General features: G+C 38.8%; 1 protein-coding gene across 1 annotated transcript in view; it reads right to left on the bottom strand.

Moving 5' to 3' along the window:
* TENM1 (teneurin transmembrane protein 1) overlaps positions 1–16033 on the bottom strand; it is a 388184-nt gene that overhangs the window by 140060 nt on the left and 232091 nt on the right. Inside the window, exons 11-12 of the mRNA XM_037821365.1 lie at positions 13121–13370; positions 1971–1991 (exon numbers count right to left, since the gene is read on the bottom strand). Coding sequence (XP_037677293.1) covers positions 1971–1991; positions 13121–13370 — 271 coding nt within the window. The remainder of the gene's footprint in view (positions 1–1970; positions 1992–13120; positions 13371–16033) is intronic.

Below are 16033 nucleotides of genomic sequence, written 5' to 3' on the forward strand. Positions count from 1 at the left end.
ATAGGGGTCTTGCCCAGGGTCACTAACAAGTCTGTGCCTGGACTAAGATTTGATTAGATCATATTCAACTGTGTGTACAAAATACCATCAGAATATTCTTGTCCTGAAGGTGGCAAAAAATCAGTGTTCCTGCTTTCTTCTAACTGAACAACATATCCTATTTTGCTCAGCTAGGCTGTTCTCAAAACTTGTGCACTGGCATTTAAAAATGGAATAAACCTACACACCAAATTCAAATCTGATTAATATTATTTTCTTGACAGCCCATAGTCAGGAAGTTCCCTTATATCGATATGCACTTTCTTGCCATTTCATGCCACTTCCCAAGTGCACTTCAGCTCTTTTGAGACTGATTCTTTTCACCTTCTGAAAATATGCCATACCTAAGAAAGTATCTATGAAAAACCACTGTACTACATTCCAATTTGCTTTAATCCCTGTGTCTAGATGCACATTGCAATTTGAGAACTGTGAAGATTTCTTTCATAACTTTAGTGTTAGACTGTCACCTTCTGATTAGTCTTACATTCAAGCAATGCCCTTCAACTTAGCAAAGATCACTTCACAGAGCTTGTTAAATGGGCTATTAATGCTTATAATTAATACTGTGCAACACTTTACCAGTAAGCAATTTGATAACCAACTTAATTTGCTTAAGGAATCAGTTATGCTAAAGTAGCAAGGCTGATCTTGTGCACTGGCCTTTAGGAAGTGGCATCTCCCAAATGAAATCCCAATCAAAAACCCTCTCTGTGCCAGTTTGAATGTATTGTGTCCCCCAAATGCCATTATCTTTGTGGTCTTGTGTGGGGCAGACGTTTTGGTGCTGGTTGGATTTGCTTGGAATGTGCCCCACCCAGCTGTGGGAGATGATTCTGATGAGATGTTCTCATGGAGGCGTGGCCCCGCCCACTCAGGGTGGGCCCTTATCGGTGGAGCTATATAAATGAGCTGACTCGGGGGGGGGGAAAAAAGAGAGTGCAGCTGGGAGTGATGTTCTGAAGAGGAGCAAGCTTGCTAGAGAGGAGCGTCCTGGGAGAAAGCCGTTTTGAGGCCGGAGCTTTGGAGCAGACGCCGGCTGCCTTCCCAGCTAGCAGAGGTTTTCCGGACGCCATTGGCCATCCTCAGGTGAAGGTGCCCGGTTGCTGATGTGTTACCTTGGACGCTTTGTGGCCTTAAGACTGTAACTGTATAGCCAAATAAACCCCCGTTTTATAAAAGCCTATCCATCTCTGGTGTTTTGCATTCTGCAGCATTAGCAAACTAGGACATTGCCATTTTGGTGACAATTGGCATTCAGGAGTGAACAAATTCAATTTTCTCCTTTGCAATTTCAGGTTATTTAGAACAGTTTTAACAGGTGCAATGCATAAACAAATTGACTAGAAATACTCATTATGATTAATTTCAGGGATATATGTGCCATTGTTGGTAGATGGTCAGTTTAAAGTTTTTCTATCTATTGTTTCTTTTTGGTGGGAAGAAACAGAAGCCAAGAGGTCACATAAAAGATAAAAGAACAAAACCTTATTCAAGAATGTCATAGTGGTCACAGTCTCTCAATATACTTGTCAACTATATTTCTGGATCGAGGAAGACTTCTGTATTACCTCACTTCCCACCTGCAACTTGGGAACACCAAATCCATATGAATTTACAGACTCATTTGTGATTGTCACCTAAGGTAAACATAATGAGACTTAAAATCTTCTTTTCCCTTGAAGTACTGAATTGCCAGTTTTCACTTATCAAGTTTTCTCTTCAGTGTGTTCTAATGCTCCATCAAATTTCCACATTAGTAAAGCCCTTTTCTTTTTGAAGACACTTACCTGAGTCATAACTTCCAATTTCACTTTTCCATTATTCCTTTAACCTTATTTAGGAAGCAAAATTTCCCTGTTAGCACATTTTTAGGAGGTGCCTCATAGGCAAGAGGGGGCATTAGGCAGCTGCCCATGTGATTTGCTTACCTATGTCTGGTATCTCTGTTTCTAGGGTGCACAAGGTGTCCACGAGTCGCAAGTAAAAGCAAATAGAGAGTCATCAGTATCACTCAACAAACAAATCTAACCAGGCACGCCCATTCCTAACTCAGCTTGTGGATATTATAGAGACTCTACAGGAATCATTCAGAGGTGAAAGTGAAAGTTGACCTAATTCTTCCTGGCTTGCTTTTCCCCCGAAGATGAGGTCAAGGTGATTGACTATCCTGGTTGGTAGGTGGGCAAAGCTCTAATGTAGGTTTCTCAAAAGGTTCTCCCTGGACCATCAGTATGTTGGGTCCTACCCAGTGGTATGAATCAGAATTTTGAGGTGGGTCCTGGGAATTTAATTTTTAACAAATTCCACTGGTGATTTTAATGCAGACTAAGGGGTTGAAGAGGTAGCCACTCCCAGGTGTCTGACCAGTCTTAGACTCTGTTTTAATAGCCTTAACCACCCTATAAAGATGTACAATCATGGTGTTTTATTATCAATTCATATGTGTGACAAACAGCACAACTTTAACCCTAAGCCACTTACCTGTTGTGCACATTATTTAGCAATATTAAAAACTTTTTAAAAAGTTGAAAGTGTAAAGATTTCTCTTAGACCATGGAGAATGTCCCTGGCATCAAAACTGCTGCATCAAAACACCTTTGATAAAACATCATATACATCAACTATTACGGCCTTGTGTCTTCCAGCCATCTACCTTCCAAGGGAAAAACTGGGGTCAGTGAAACAGAACTGTCAGGTCAGAAGAAACAGAGGACTTTAGGAGTCTCTGACCTGTAGGCCTCTTGGCACAGGGTATCGCCCGGGGCTTTTCGCTCTGAGACCTGGTATGAGGTTTCTCACATAGGGGGCTGTCTGTGTACAGGCCTGACTTTGGGTCAAGTCTGTCCAGAATTAAAAGGCTATAATCAGCTGTGAAATACAGTCATTTTAGTTTTAAAACCCTTTTATATCTGGCCTTCATGTCATTTCAAAAAACATGAAAATAACAAATCATTTTATCTAGACTAGAAAATGTTCTTATTCTTTGGAATGTCAGGAAAGAAGAAAAGATCCAAAATTATTTCCTTTGAAGCCATTCCATACCACTTATTCAACTCTGTTTAAAGAGAATCTTCCTGTATTGTAGTAGTTGGGCCACAGGTCAGGGCCCCACTGACTTTTCTGTTTCCCGGGCCTGCTTGAAAAGGGAAAGTATCATCTTGGTTGACACAAAAGGTCAGAAGGTAAGAATGGAGAGCTCTGATTAGAAACTTGGCCTCCAGCATTTACATGTCTTAGAGTTTCTTTGTCTCTAGACACTGGTTTGTTTTTGTGGCCTCCAAGCTATAGGGTGAGTGTGCTCTAGGCTGCCTCTAATCACTGTAATATGGTTGATCATCCTGAAGGAAGTTTAGTTGTGAAAGTACTAGAAAGACCTCATTAAAACATGGTTTTATCTCCAAGAGTTTCTCATGGTACAGAACCATTTGTGTGGCTACAAAGGGTTTTGAGATTCTTAGGTGATGGCAGGGAGTGGAGAGGGGGATTGATTGACTTTCTTGTACTTGCTTCCGATCTTGCTAATAATGTCACTGTGAATTTGGAAAGATAGCCCATATTTTGCAAAGCAGCTACTCTCTTTAACTTCTCAGAGAGAGGAAGTGAAAATGATGGAATTTATTTCCACTGTGTGACCTTGTTCTATCTCAGAATTGGTTTTAGTTAAGGATTTAAGATTGAGCTACCACCAAAATCAGTCTGCTGTCTAGCTAGCAACTGAATACATGCTTACGTGCAAGCGTGTGAGCTCTTCACAAGTGCCTGGGGCCATCATCAGGCATCGCCACCTGGCAAATGCCTGACTTGAAGCTTGCTGTGAGTTAAGAGGAGAACGGAGTGTAGTTGCAAATCTTTTTAGAGAAAGAAATGTTCCGGGTGGTAGGGTCTTTAAATTGATCTTTCTCAGGATCAAGATGATGAAAAGGGCCATCTATTTTTTTAATTAAAAACTTTTTATCAAGATATTTTACATACCATAAAATTCACCCTCCTAAAACATACAGTTCAGTGGTTTCCAGTACATTCACAGAGGTGTACAACCATCACCATCACTCAATTTTAGAATATTCTCATCACCCCCAAAAGAAACCCATACCCAATTAACTGTCATTCCCCATTCTCCCCTCCCTCCAGCCCTTGGCAAATACTAATCTACTTTCTGCTCTATGGATTTGCAAATTCTGGAGATTTCATATAAATAGTATCATACAATATATGGTCTTTTGTGTCTGGCTTCTTTCAGTTAGCATAATATTCCACCTATTCTTTTTATATTTTTGTACGTTGAGGATGGGAAGGGATATGACACTTTGAAGCTTCTGTCTAGTGACCTGGCATCATGGGAGACTGCCTGGCATGTTCTGTGGTGGCTCCAACACTTTAGTTGTTCTTCATGCTGTTCTCAGTTTCTTTCTTTATTCCTGTTCAGAAATATTTGATGTCAAAGAACTGGCTACCCTCCCTGTTCATCTTTCCATGGTGTTCTTCCTTTGAACACCCAGTGCCCACTCTTACCAGTCACTGACTTCTTAAAACTTCCAACTCTAGCAACCCTCATTCAAGACTACCCTCCCCCAAGCTCTGGCTTTATCCCTCACTGTTATCACAATTTACCTGTCTGGTGTTTGATGGCCCCGCTCTCAGCTAGCAGCTCTGTTGAAAAGCAATCTGATATTCCAACTTGTGCCCAGGGATTAGAGGCTGATTTTAGCTTGATGGGTCACTCTAACAGTGCTTCTTGTGTTTGGGGACTCTTAGATATGCACTGTTTCAACTCAAAGGAATACATTTATTAGTTTGGAAATTTTGGGCACTGTGCAAGGGCCAGTGAAGAAGATGTTTTTGGGTGAGGCGGAGGGAGTCTTTTAGTGCCACTGCTAATACATGCAATAAAATATATCTACATGTAATGTTTCTACTATTTGTTGCCATTGTGCTGCATGCTTACAAGAGAATGGTTCTTGGTCATTTTTCAGATATTGTAGAGCTCTAAGGCCTAGATTCTATTTGTAGAGTACTCTCCAAGTTACATTGCCTCTCAGCATGGTAGCTACCACTAAACAGGCATTACTCAAATTCTACTTCCCCTAGTCAATGACAAGAGTCCATTCTTGAGAACAACATGGGAAACATAAACCAGTCACTGTAACAGAAACAGTAAAATCTCAAGAGAAATTTTCATGTCACACTGACATTTGTTGAGTCCTAATTATTAAAGGTACCAAGAAACATTTACTAGACCCTTATTTTTTTCTCCCTTTCATATTTTAAGGAAGGACAAAGTAAATATCTGGAGAATAACAGAATGTTATACAAGAGCAGCATGAATTTTTTTGATAAAGAATAAGTCATTTGCAGTCATGCTTAATGGGTTTTCTAATAGAATTGTGAAATCAGAAGATGAGAGGGGAGCAGGGGGATATTATATATTTGAATTCTTGAAAAGCACTTATTTTTACTTATATAATTATCCATGTTAGTATTAAGAGACTAAAGAGTGGCCCTGAGCCCAAAATCAAGCCCTGGGGACTTGGGGGTGATTAGACTGAAGACCTAGGGATGATTAGACTAAAGAAAAGAAAATTCAAGGACCTATGATAGCTGTCTTCACATTTGTGAAAGGCTGTCAGGTAAAAGAGAGAAGTGACTTTTGTGTTGCTTCCGATGCCAACATTTGTCACTATGGAGCAGACATTTCATGGAGGCAGATTTTGGCTCAATATAAGGAAGAATTTTCTGACAAAGCAGTCCAAAGATGCAGTGGACTACTTTGAGAGGTACTTAAGTTTCCCGTTATTTCAAGGGCTCGTACAAAGTTGAGATGACCAGCTATCAGGGATGCACTGGTCTTGGGCAGCATGTTGAACTAGATAACCTCCATGGAGCATTCCAATGCTAAATTTATAAATCTGTAGTATCACTTTTGTGCTACTGAAATTTATATATTTGTAAAATTTTAACATTAGAAGCATATACCTAGGGAATCCAAGACTAAACTATCTCATATAGAAATGAATCTGTCTTTAAAACAATTTTCAGAGGGGAGACAGAAGAAGATGGTGGCATAGAGAGGGGTGGAAGCTAGTTTTTCCCCCTGGAATAACTAATAAAAAACCAGGAACAACTAGTAAATAAGCTGGAATAACTGCTGGGGGACAAACTTGACTGTCCACCCATCATACTCCAACCTGAATTGGGAGGAATGCCCAAGATTACAGCATAAAATCTGTAAGTAAAAACTGTGTATCCAAATTGGGAGACCCCTCCCCCACAGCCCAAGCTACAAAGCCTCCCAGTGCTAGAGAGTAGCACTCTCCGAGCTAGTGAATATAGCTCAGCTGAGCTCCAACTGGGATTTTAATTAACAAATGTGTTCTGCTCAATATAAGATATGAATCCCCAACAAGCAGACAGAGGCTTTTGGTGATGACTGACCTCGGAGAGCTGGAGGGTGGCCGCAGACTGGTCCTGAAGGGGAATTTCTGTCCCTTTTTTGGCTCAGTGGAGAAAGCCTCAGTCATTTTCAGTTCCCAGAGCTCTGACCCAGACAGAACACAGGCAGAGACCATTCAAATGCTAATGACCTCTCCCTAGGGGGTCTATCTTCCCTAAGAGGAAAGAGGTGGGGCCCAGCTCTACTACCCGCCTTCCATTCAGAACCAGACCCCAGAGTCTGGAGGAAAACAGTCATGGGCCACACCTCCTTACACTAGTCTGGAGTGACAGGCTGACAGGTGCCACCTGATGGGCAGAAAAACACAGTGACATGAGGCATCACAGGATGTACCAATTTTCTAAGGCACACCCTCAGGGAAACTGGATACTGAATATTTCTTCCTTCTTGGACCTGAGCCTGTTGTGGTCTGGGAAAATCTGATTGGGGTAACCAAGAAAACCAGATGCCTAAACAACAGAAAATTACAACCTACACTAAGAAAAACAAAGTTATGGCCCAGTGAAAGGAACAAACATACACTCCAACTGAGATACAGGAATTTAAACAACTAATGATAAATCAATTCAAAATTTTAGGGAAGATATGGCAAAAGAGATGAAGCATATAATAAAAACACTGGGTTTGCATAAGGTAGAAATTGAAAGTTCAAAGAAACAGCTGGCAGAATCTATAGAAATGAAAGGCACAACACAAGAGATGAAAGACACACTGGAAACAGACAACAGCAGATCTCAAGAGGCAGAAGAAAACACTCAGGAACTGGAGAACAAGGCACCTGAAAGCCTACACACAAAAGAACAGATAGAGGAAGAATGGAAAAATATGAGCAACATCTCCGGGAAGTTAAGGACTAAATGAAAAGCAGGAATGTACATGTCATTGGTGTCCCAGAAGGAGAAGAGAAGGGAAAAGGGGCAGAAGCAATAATAATGGAGGAAATAATCAAGGAAAATTTCCCATCTCTTATGAAAGACATAAAATTACAGATCCAAGAAGCGCAGCGTACCCCAAACAGAATAGATCTGAACAGGCCTATGCCAAGACACTTAACAATCAGATTATCAAATGTCAAAGATAAACAGAGAATCCTGAAAGCAGCAAGAGAAAAGCCATCCATCACATACAAAAGAAGCTTGAAAAGACTATGTGCAGATTTCTCAATAGAAACTATGGCGGCAAGAAGGAAGTGGTGTGATATATTTAAGATACTGAAAGAGAAAAACCATCAACCAAGAATCCTATATCCAGCAAAACTGTCCTTCAAATGTGAGGGAGAGCTTAAAATATTATCTGACAAGCAGGCAATGACAGAGTTTGTGAACAAGATACCTGCTCTACAGGAAACACTAAAGGAAGCACTGCAGACAGAAAGGAAAAGACAGGAGTGAGAGGTTTGGAACACAATTTTGGGTGATGGTAGCACAGCAATGTAAGTACACTGAACAAAGATGACTGTGAGTATGGTTGAAAGAGGATGGTTAGGAGCATGTGGGACACCAGAAGGAAAGATGAAAGATCAAGATTGGGACTGTATAAATCAGGGAAACCTAGGGTGTGCAATGATTGTAATAAAAGGTACAAATATGTTTTTACATGAGGTAGAACAAATGAATGTCAACATTGTAGGGTGTTAAAAATTGGGTGGGATTGGGGGGAAAATACAGTCAATGCAAACTAGAAACTATTGTTAACAGAATCATTGTATTATGCTTCCTTTAATATAACAAAGGCAATGTACCAAAGTGAAATGCATGTGGGGGGGTGGGAATAGGGTAAGGGTATGGGACTCCTGGCATTGGTGATGTTGTCCGACTCTTTATTCTACTTTGGGTTGATGCTGTCTTTCCTTTTGTTGCTTTCTAGCTGTCATGTTTTTTTTCTCTCTCTCTTTTTTCTTTTTCTTTTGTCTCTCTACCTTATTTGACTCTTCCTCCTTCTTTGTGGAAGAAATGGGGATGTCCTTATGTAGATAGTGGAGATGGTGCTGAATGCATAAATATGTGACTATGCAGGGAACCAATGATTGTTTACTTAGGATAGAATATATGGTATGTGAACAAAACTGTCTTAAAAAAATGGGTTGATGAAGAAACCTTGAGGGTACTATATTGAGTGAAATAAGACAGACACATAAAGATAAATATTGCAGGGTCTCATGGATATGAACTAATTAAATTATGTAAACTCATAGACATGAAATATAAGTTACCAGGATATAGAATGAGGCTAATGAATGGGAAGCAGTTGCATTTTATGAACAGAATGTTTAGCAGGGTTGAACTTAAGTGTTTGGAAAGGGACAGAGGCAACAGTAGCATGTTACTGTGAGAATAGCTAACAGTGCTGAAGGGTGTGTGAATGTGCTGGAAAGGGGAAGCTTAGAGTCATGTGTCACCAGAAGGAAAGTTGGAGGTTAAAATATGGGAATGTATATAGTAGTGAACCTTGTGGTGGGCAATGTCCATGATTAGCTGCACAAATATTAGAAATCTCTTTCAGAACAAATGTATGACACTATAACTATAAGTTAATAATAGAGGGGCATATAGGGAAAAAATATACCTATTGCAAACTATATACTACAGTTAGTAGTCTTTTAACATTCTTTCATCAACAGTAACAAATATACTATACAAATACTATGAGTCAATAATGGAGGGGGGTGGTTAGGGGTATGGGAGGATTTGAGTTTCCTTTTTTTGTCTTTATTTCTTTTCTGGAGTAATGAAAATGTTCTAAAAATTGAAAAAAAATTAATTGTGGTGATGGATGTACAGCTGTATGATGGTACCATGGGCAACTGATTGTACACTTTGGATCTTTGGATAGTTTTATGGTATGTGAATGATCTCAAAAACACAATTTTCAGAGAATGTATTTTCTCAACTCCTTTAGGTTTAATTGGATGCTCTTATAAGCATCCCTTCTTTATTACCTCACCTCAATCTCCCACTAATAGGAAGTGATAAGATGTGTATGTGCAGATGAAATCTGCAGTAAACAGACCATTAAAATACAAGAAATAGTATTGTTGTTCTTGGCAGATTTCTAATGATAATGACACATCTGATTTTTCCTCTCCCTCTCTATTCAGCCAATGTGGAAGCAGCTAAAGGAAATAAATGATTGACAACTAATGAAAATGAAGTTATTTTTGAGATCAGACAAAAGAAGCCCAGTTGGGGCAGTTTGGATCAGTAGAGCTGAGGTAGGGCAAAGGTACAGACTTCCAATCTTTGGAATGGTCAGGGACGATCTGGAATTGTTCATTGTGGCCCAATACAGCACAAAAGGATGTAAGAGAAGGGAATCTAGAATGGCATCCATTAGAGGCAAGCTTGAGGTCCTCACAAAATGTCATCAAATGTTGGGCTGAGGACTATACATTTGTAGATCTCAAAACAAGTTAAAATGCATGAGACATGTAAGAGGATGCTCAAACATAAACCTGAAATCAATTTTATGGATGGGGAAGTTGAGAATAGCATAGTTAATGGCCCAAAATTATATAATGAATAACCTGACCAAAGGTGAAGATCTAGAAGTTTCTTTACCCCTTTCTTTAATAATCTGTTGATAATATTGCTCTTCCATTCAAAATTTTATGTGCAATCAATAACATGACTATATAAGTCTGTGTTTCCAAGGAAACAGATGACTCAACCAAATAAAATTACTAATATGCACTGGGGGGGAGCAATTAAATTAATAAGATTTTAACAAAAAAACTGGTACAAAATGAAGTTTCTATCTAAATATGGTAGAAATCAATGAACATTAGAGTTCTGAAGTTGGTAAGGCCTTAGTAAATCAAATTTTTTCTCTTTAGGAAGTTTAAATCTGGAAAAGTTCTAAACCAAATATACAAATTCATCAATTATATGTGAAAGAATCAATGTACACAGTATAGGCTACTGATCAGGATAGGTTCCTTTATTTAAAAAAAAGTGAATCCAATAGAAATTCTATTAGTTTCTAACCAAATATGACAGCTAATGTGTGCTAAAATAAATTGACTAGGGAGTTGCCTGTCAATTAGGTCAAATTGATCATGTATATCCAATCAGCTTATTTCTCTGATGGCTAGTGGCAGGAGTGTTGGAATAGTGAAGGGAGAATTGTTTTTTTTTTTTTTTTCCTTCAATCTAGTGCAGGGGATCTTAACCAAGAGTCTATGAAACAGCTTCATCTACAAGGTGGATTGTCAAGGGTAGAATGCTGTGAGAAGCGGGGTAGAGAGAGAATATATGACCCCTGAAATCAGACATAAAATTTTGAGTGAATGTACTGCTTCTCAGGAGAAGATCCAGAGCCTTCAATAGGTTCTCAAAAAGGTATGAAACTAAAAAAAATAAAATAAAAATTTAAAAAGCACTGCTCTAAAGGATCTCAGCTCATAGAAGCCAGCTAGGAAGACTAAGGCTAAGTGAGAGACTCTGGGCATGTGAACACATGGTGTGTGCATGCCTTTGTGCTTGAAGAGCTGTGACAATAAAAGAGAACAGTGTTGTGGAGTAAGAATGAATAGAGGTGTTGGACAATGCTTCAAACTCTCAGAAATATATATATTTTAATATAGAGAAAATAACTTTGCAATTAGGGTCCATGTTATTCTATTTTATTCTTCAAATGACTCTGTGTTGAAGGTCATAAGTTACTTCAGACTAAAATGTAAATCTGTGAACTGTTAAGGTTCCTTGACCAAGGGAGAATCCCATTAATCAACTAAAATTGCTCCACCTTAGGTAAATTTGCATTTAAAGGAAAGGACTAAACTTATTTTGGTTTTCTTTATAGTAACATTCTTTTTCTTATATAGATAATTCTACTGATTTTCCTTTGAGGAGTTAGCTTTATAGAGATCAGCTATGTAGGCTTTATGCGGGTTTGCTATATTGTCTAAGCAGGACATAGTCTCTGTCTACCTGGCAGCCAATATCTTCATGACTGGAAACGTTCAGATCTTCGATGAATTGCTCAGTATTCCTTTCCATGTTTGGCATCATGTAGAAGAGCATCTCTAAGGTTTTTAAAATAATGGAGAATGTTGTATAAATCATTTCTAAATCCAGGCACACAACCATCTTGGCCTTCCTTGTTAACTTTCCAGTCAACAAGGCCCTGTGGGATGTGATATCCTGAGGTACGTGAAATAGTTGATTAGGGCAGGATGCCATGAATTAGTACCTCTGTAGACTCTCTAGATGTGCCTTGTTTTTATAAAGTCTTAACTTTACAGGCTATTTTTTTTATTAGCCAAGGGATTTAACAGCTTTCTTCCTTATGACAGCATTTGCAATTATAATTGAGAAATGTATTAAAACTGGGGTGAATTAATATGAAAAATGGATGGGGGCTTGGGACTAGAAGATTTCCCCAGCTAGGTGTGAAGGAATAACTCAGTCTGAAAAGAGGGAGGTAGATTCCAAAGCAAGCATGAGACTATGAAAAATTTTGAGGAATGCTCTTATCTATTCAAATTTCCATGCTTGTGTGACTATAAGTAAAGTGTGAAATGAAAATGACTCAAGACTTCTTATATGTTTTGACTGGCCCTGATGGTACTTTTTACTTACAAGTGTTTATCAATGTCTCTGCTCTCCCAGTCACTATTTTTTTTTGTCACTATTTTCTAGGCCATTCATTGAGTTGATGCCTGAGGCAACAGCTGTTTTAAGGAATTGTTATAAGATGGCATCAAAATCTTTTGGAATCTAATCTTTTTCAACCTAATGTTTCAAAGGCATGTGTTAGGGAGACATCTGTCAGAACCAATCAGAAGGAAGGTTCTATCAAGTTTATGCATGTCAGAGGAAACACGCCCATCTATCCTATTGGGGTGGAGGTAGATACTTTCCTTTTCTAGAATTCCAGAAGGCATATGTTGTGTTTTATAGCCTCCAAAAAGGGAGAAATAAGCTGATTAAATTATGTTCTATTTAATTGTAATCTTTGTGTAGTTTCAGAGTATGGAATGCCAAAATGTCCATATTTATTTCAAAAGGTATCAAAATGTTTATTTGTCTATGCAAAAAACTCCTAGAACATAGTGAGAAATTCTAAAGATGAATGCTTTAATCATTTTTTTCCAATGGGGTTGAAGCACTAGTTCTTCCTTCCCTATCATGGCACACAAACACAGACTTCCATTTTCTTCTTTATGAAATGTTCCCATCAAGATATTAGATCTGGAGAACTTAGGAAGTTTGGCCTTTGGTATCAGGCAATACTTCTACCTGCTAGAATGTAATAGCTATTTTGATCAGTCTTAACAGGGGTCAGCAGGGGGTGAGTAACTTACCTGAGCACTTGGAAGTATTGAGCTCCATGTCAGTCATGGCAGTGTACACTGGGAAGCTCACAGATACAGGGATATCAACACCTACTGGGAAGGCCACACATACAGGGATATCAACACTTCCTGGTTCTCCAAAGCAGTGCTCAGGGGTTCCTTCAAGTAGAGGGGTGGGCATGTTGAACTATACCCTTTGTCTCTATTCCTGCATCTTAACCCAGTGCTACATTCTGGGCAGTTGCATTTTCTGCTCCTTCTGGCAATTCCTTGTTTCTACGTGTTATTCTCGCTTCTTTATCTGCTAAGCAAACAAAGAGATTAAGATTTACCTTAATTCCAAAATACTAATGGAGGTTCCTGAGGGAAATATTCGCCGTACAAAATTGAAGTCACCAACATACAGACTGCCATCAGGGCCAGAAGCTAAGGCGACTGGAGCAAAGAGTTTGTTGTTGTGTGCTTGGCCATTGCAGTTGGTGCAGGCTACACTTCGTTGGTGTCCATTACCCATAACGGTCGATATGACTGGGGGTTGTTGGGAAATGAATATATTTTCTCCGTTCCCTTTATGTATGATTCCTAAACCCATGAAAAAATCAGAGAGGGAGAAAAACAAAACAATTAAATACACAATAATTTCAGCAACATTTTAATTTCTCTCTTTGTTCGAAACAGGAAGGAGCTTGAGAACTTGAGTGTGAAATCCACTGTCATTGGTTTTAACTGCATAACCACAACAAATAGTAGCATAACACATTTCCTCAGCTTGTCCATCTCTGAAGTTGGGTAATACAACCAGTCCCTTTAATGCAGATTCTACACGCAACAGCAAATCATTTGATGACTGGCTTTTCATTATCGCCTGTTCACTCTGGACTCTGTAAATCATCTGTAGCTAATTTTTCATTTCTGGCTGGTTTTCCCCTGATGTCTGGCACATACCTGTCTGACTTCAAATCACCCTCCCTATGCAACCACTTCCTGAAAAGGGAATATGAGTCCATTTTAACATTAACCTTAGCAAAATACAATCAAGAAGGTAATCTATTTGTGTGAAAAGAAAAGAAATCATACTGCTAGAATGCCCTTCAAAAATATATGAAAAAGATGTGAATTTTCCACCCTTTTGAACCATCTCTCACTATCATCAGTGCAGGAAATAGAGACACTGACTTATGAAAATGCTGGAAAATACTTTGTAGTCTTTTTCTTTGGATTATTTCATATGTACCCACAGCTTTAACAACCACTTCTATATGCTGAATTTTTCTCCCATCCAGTGTTCTCTCCTGACATGCAATTTCCTACTGGACCTCTTCACTTGGATACCCCATGGGTACCTCAAACTCAACAAGTTTAAAACTGAGCTCATTATTTTTCTGCACCCCCTACTAAGTCTTGTTCTTCCTCCTGTGTTCCCTACTCATCTAATGAGTGGCATCTCCATACATGCAGTTGCCCAAATTGGAAACCTGGGCATCACCATGGCTCTTCTTTTGTCCAAGCCCCATTGTCTCAATCTACTAAATTGTGTTGAACCAGTGTCCTTTTCTCTTTTCCTACTACTACTGCCCTGGTTCAGTTTTCCATGACTTTGTTGTCTCCTGGTCTCCATGCACACTCATCTCCAAACCATCCTCTACACTCTTTATTTTTAATTTATGATTTAAAACCTTTTGATAAATCCATATCTCCTATAGGATAAAGAACACATTCCTTATTATTAAAGCATACAAATTCCTTTATTTGTCTCTTGCCTACTTCTTCAGTCTCCCCTCTCATTTGTATCCTGAGTTCTAGCTATAGTGAACTATTTACCATTACTTTCACATACTTCCATTCTTTCTGCTTTTGTACAGGCTACTCGCTCTATCCTGAATGTCCTCTTCATCTTTTCTGCTTGAGGATCTCCTACCCACTTTTCAAAGCACAGCCCACAGTCTTCTCCAAGGCTCCCTCCATTCAGGCATTTAGTTACTCCCTCCTCTATGCTCCCTATAGTTCATTTTCCATATCTCTATAACTCTTACCACATTATACAATTTTCATTACTTCTCCATCTTCCCATTAGAACACAGATCCCTTGAAGGCAGTCCCTCTGTCTTACTACCTTCTGTATTCTAGTGCCAAACCCTGTGACCAAATTATTATAAGTGCTTAATAAATGTTGAAAATAGGCTTTGAATCTGTTGTACTTTCTTTGTCCAAATCCCAATGGTTTTGCAAGCACACCAAGCCTGGGCAGAAAATCCAAGAAACAAGTACTACTGTGATAAATAGCTCAAATTTTCCCAGAATGAGCCAGGTTAGGTAAAACATCCATGTTGTGAAAAAGCATGCTAATATGTTAGATTGAAGTCATTGACAGTAAGTGAATGTATGCAGTTGAACTGTACAGTCTTATTTTTTTTCCCCATGACTCTTGCTATCTATCTCCTTGGTCTGCCTGTTACTCTCCCTAAACCTTTCCTGAAATGTCTTCCTCAGTTTTCTTCCAACTTTTGGTTCCACAGGCCCACAATAGAAACTACTGATCACTCTGAATTAAGAACACTGCTGGCAAAATAAGAGAGAAAAACATGCACAATGCCATGGCACCAGGATGTACTTGGAATGGGCCTTCTAGGAAACAGGAATCCATTCATCATGTAGCCTTTGGATTTCAAATCTAATGTACTTTTACTTTCCCTCTCAGGGTGATTTTTGGTGTCTTTATCAACATATGATATGCAGGAGCAGCTGTGAGTTTATGTTCCAACAAATTGGCCTCTCATTGCAGAACTGTGAGATATCTTGAGGATCACCACTTTCTTATTAATTTTATTAGTCACTTTATTAGGCAGTAAAGAGATATCTTAAGATTTGGGGTAATTAATTGAGTAAGATTAATAGTATTGAATTTCATTTCCCAAAAAAAGGACATTTAATTGCGGTGCGAACAATATTGCAATTTAAATGAATTGAGAGGAAGTGAATGAGAACTGGAATGATAGTTGCATATCATTGTAAAGAAAACTCCAGATGACCACTAACTGAATAGCCTCCCAATGAGACTATGATATGTTCTTCAGTAAATGAGGAAACTACTCTTTAGCATGCCAGTGTTTCCACAATGAACTATAAGGGTATATCATTCAAAAATCTTTCCAATTATTGGCTTGGAAATAGCAGATTTGCTATTAACATCTATTTTCCCAGGTAGATCTCTATTTTTTATATCAATATAACAATGTAGCTAACAA

The sequence above is a fragment of the Choloepus didactylus genome, chromosome X (genome assembly GCF_015220235.1).
Source record: "Choloepus didactylus isolate mChoDid1 chromosome X, mChoDid1.pri, whole genome shotgun sequence".
Classification (NCBI taxonomy): domain Eukaryota; kingdom Metazoa; phylum Chordata; class Mammalia; order Pilosa; family Megalonychidae; genus Choloepus; species Choloepus didactylus.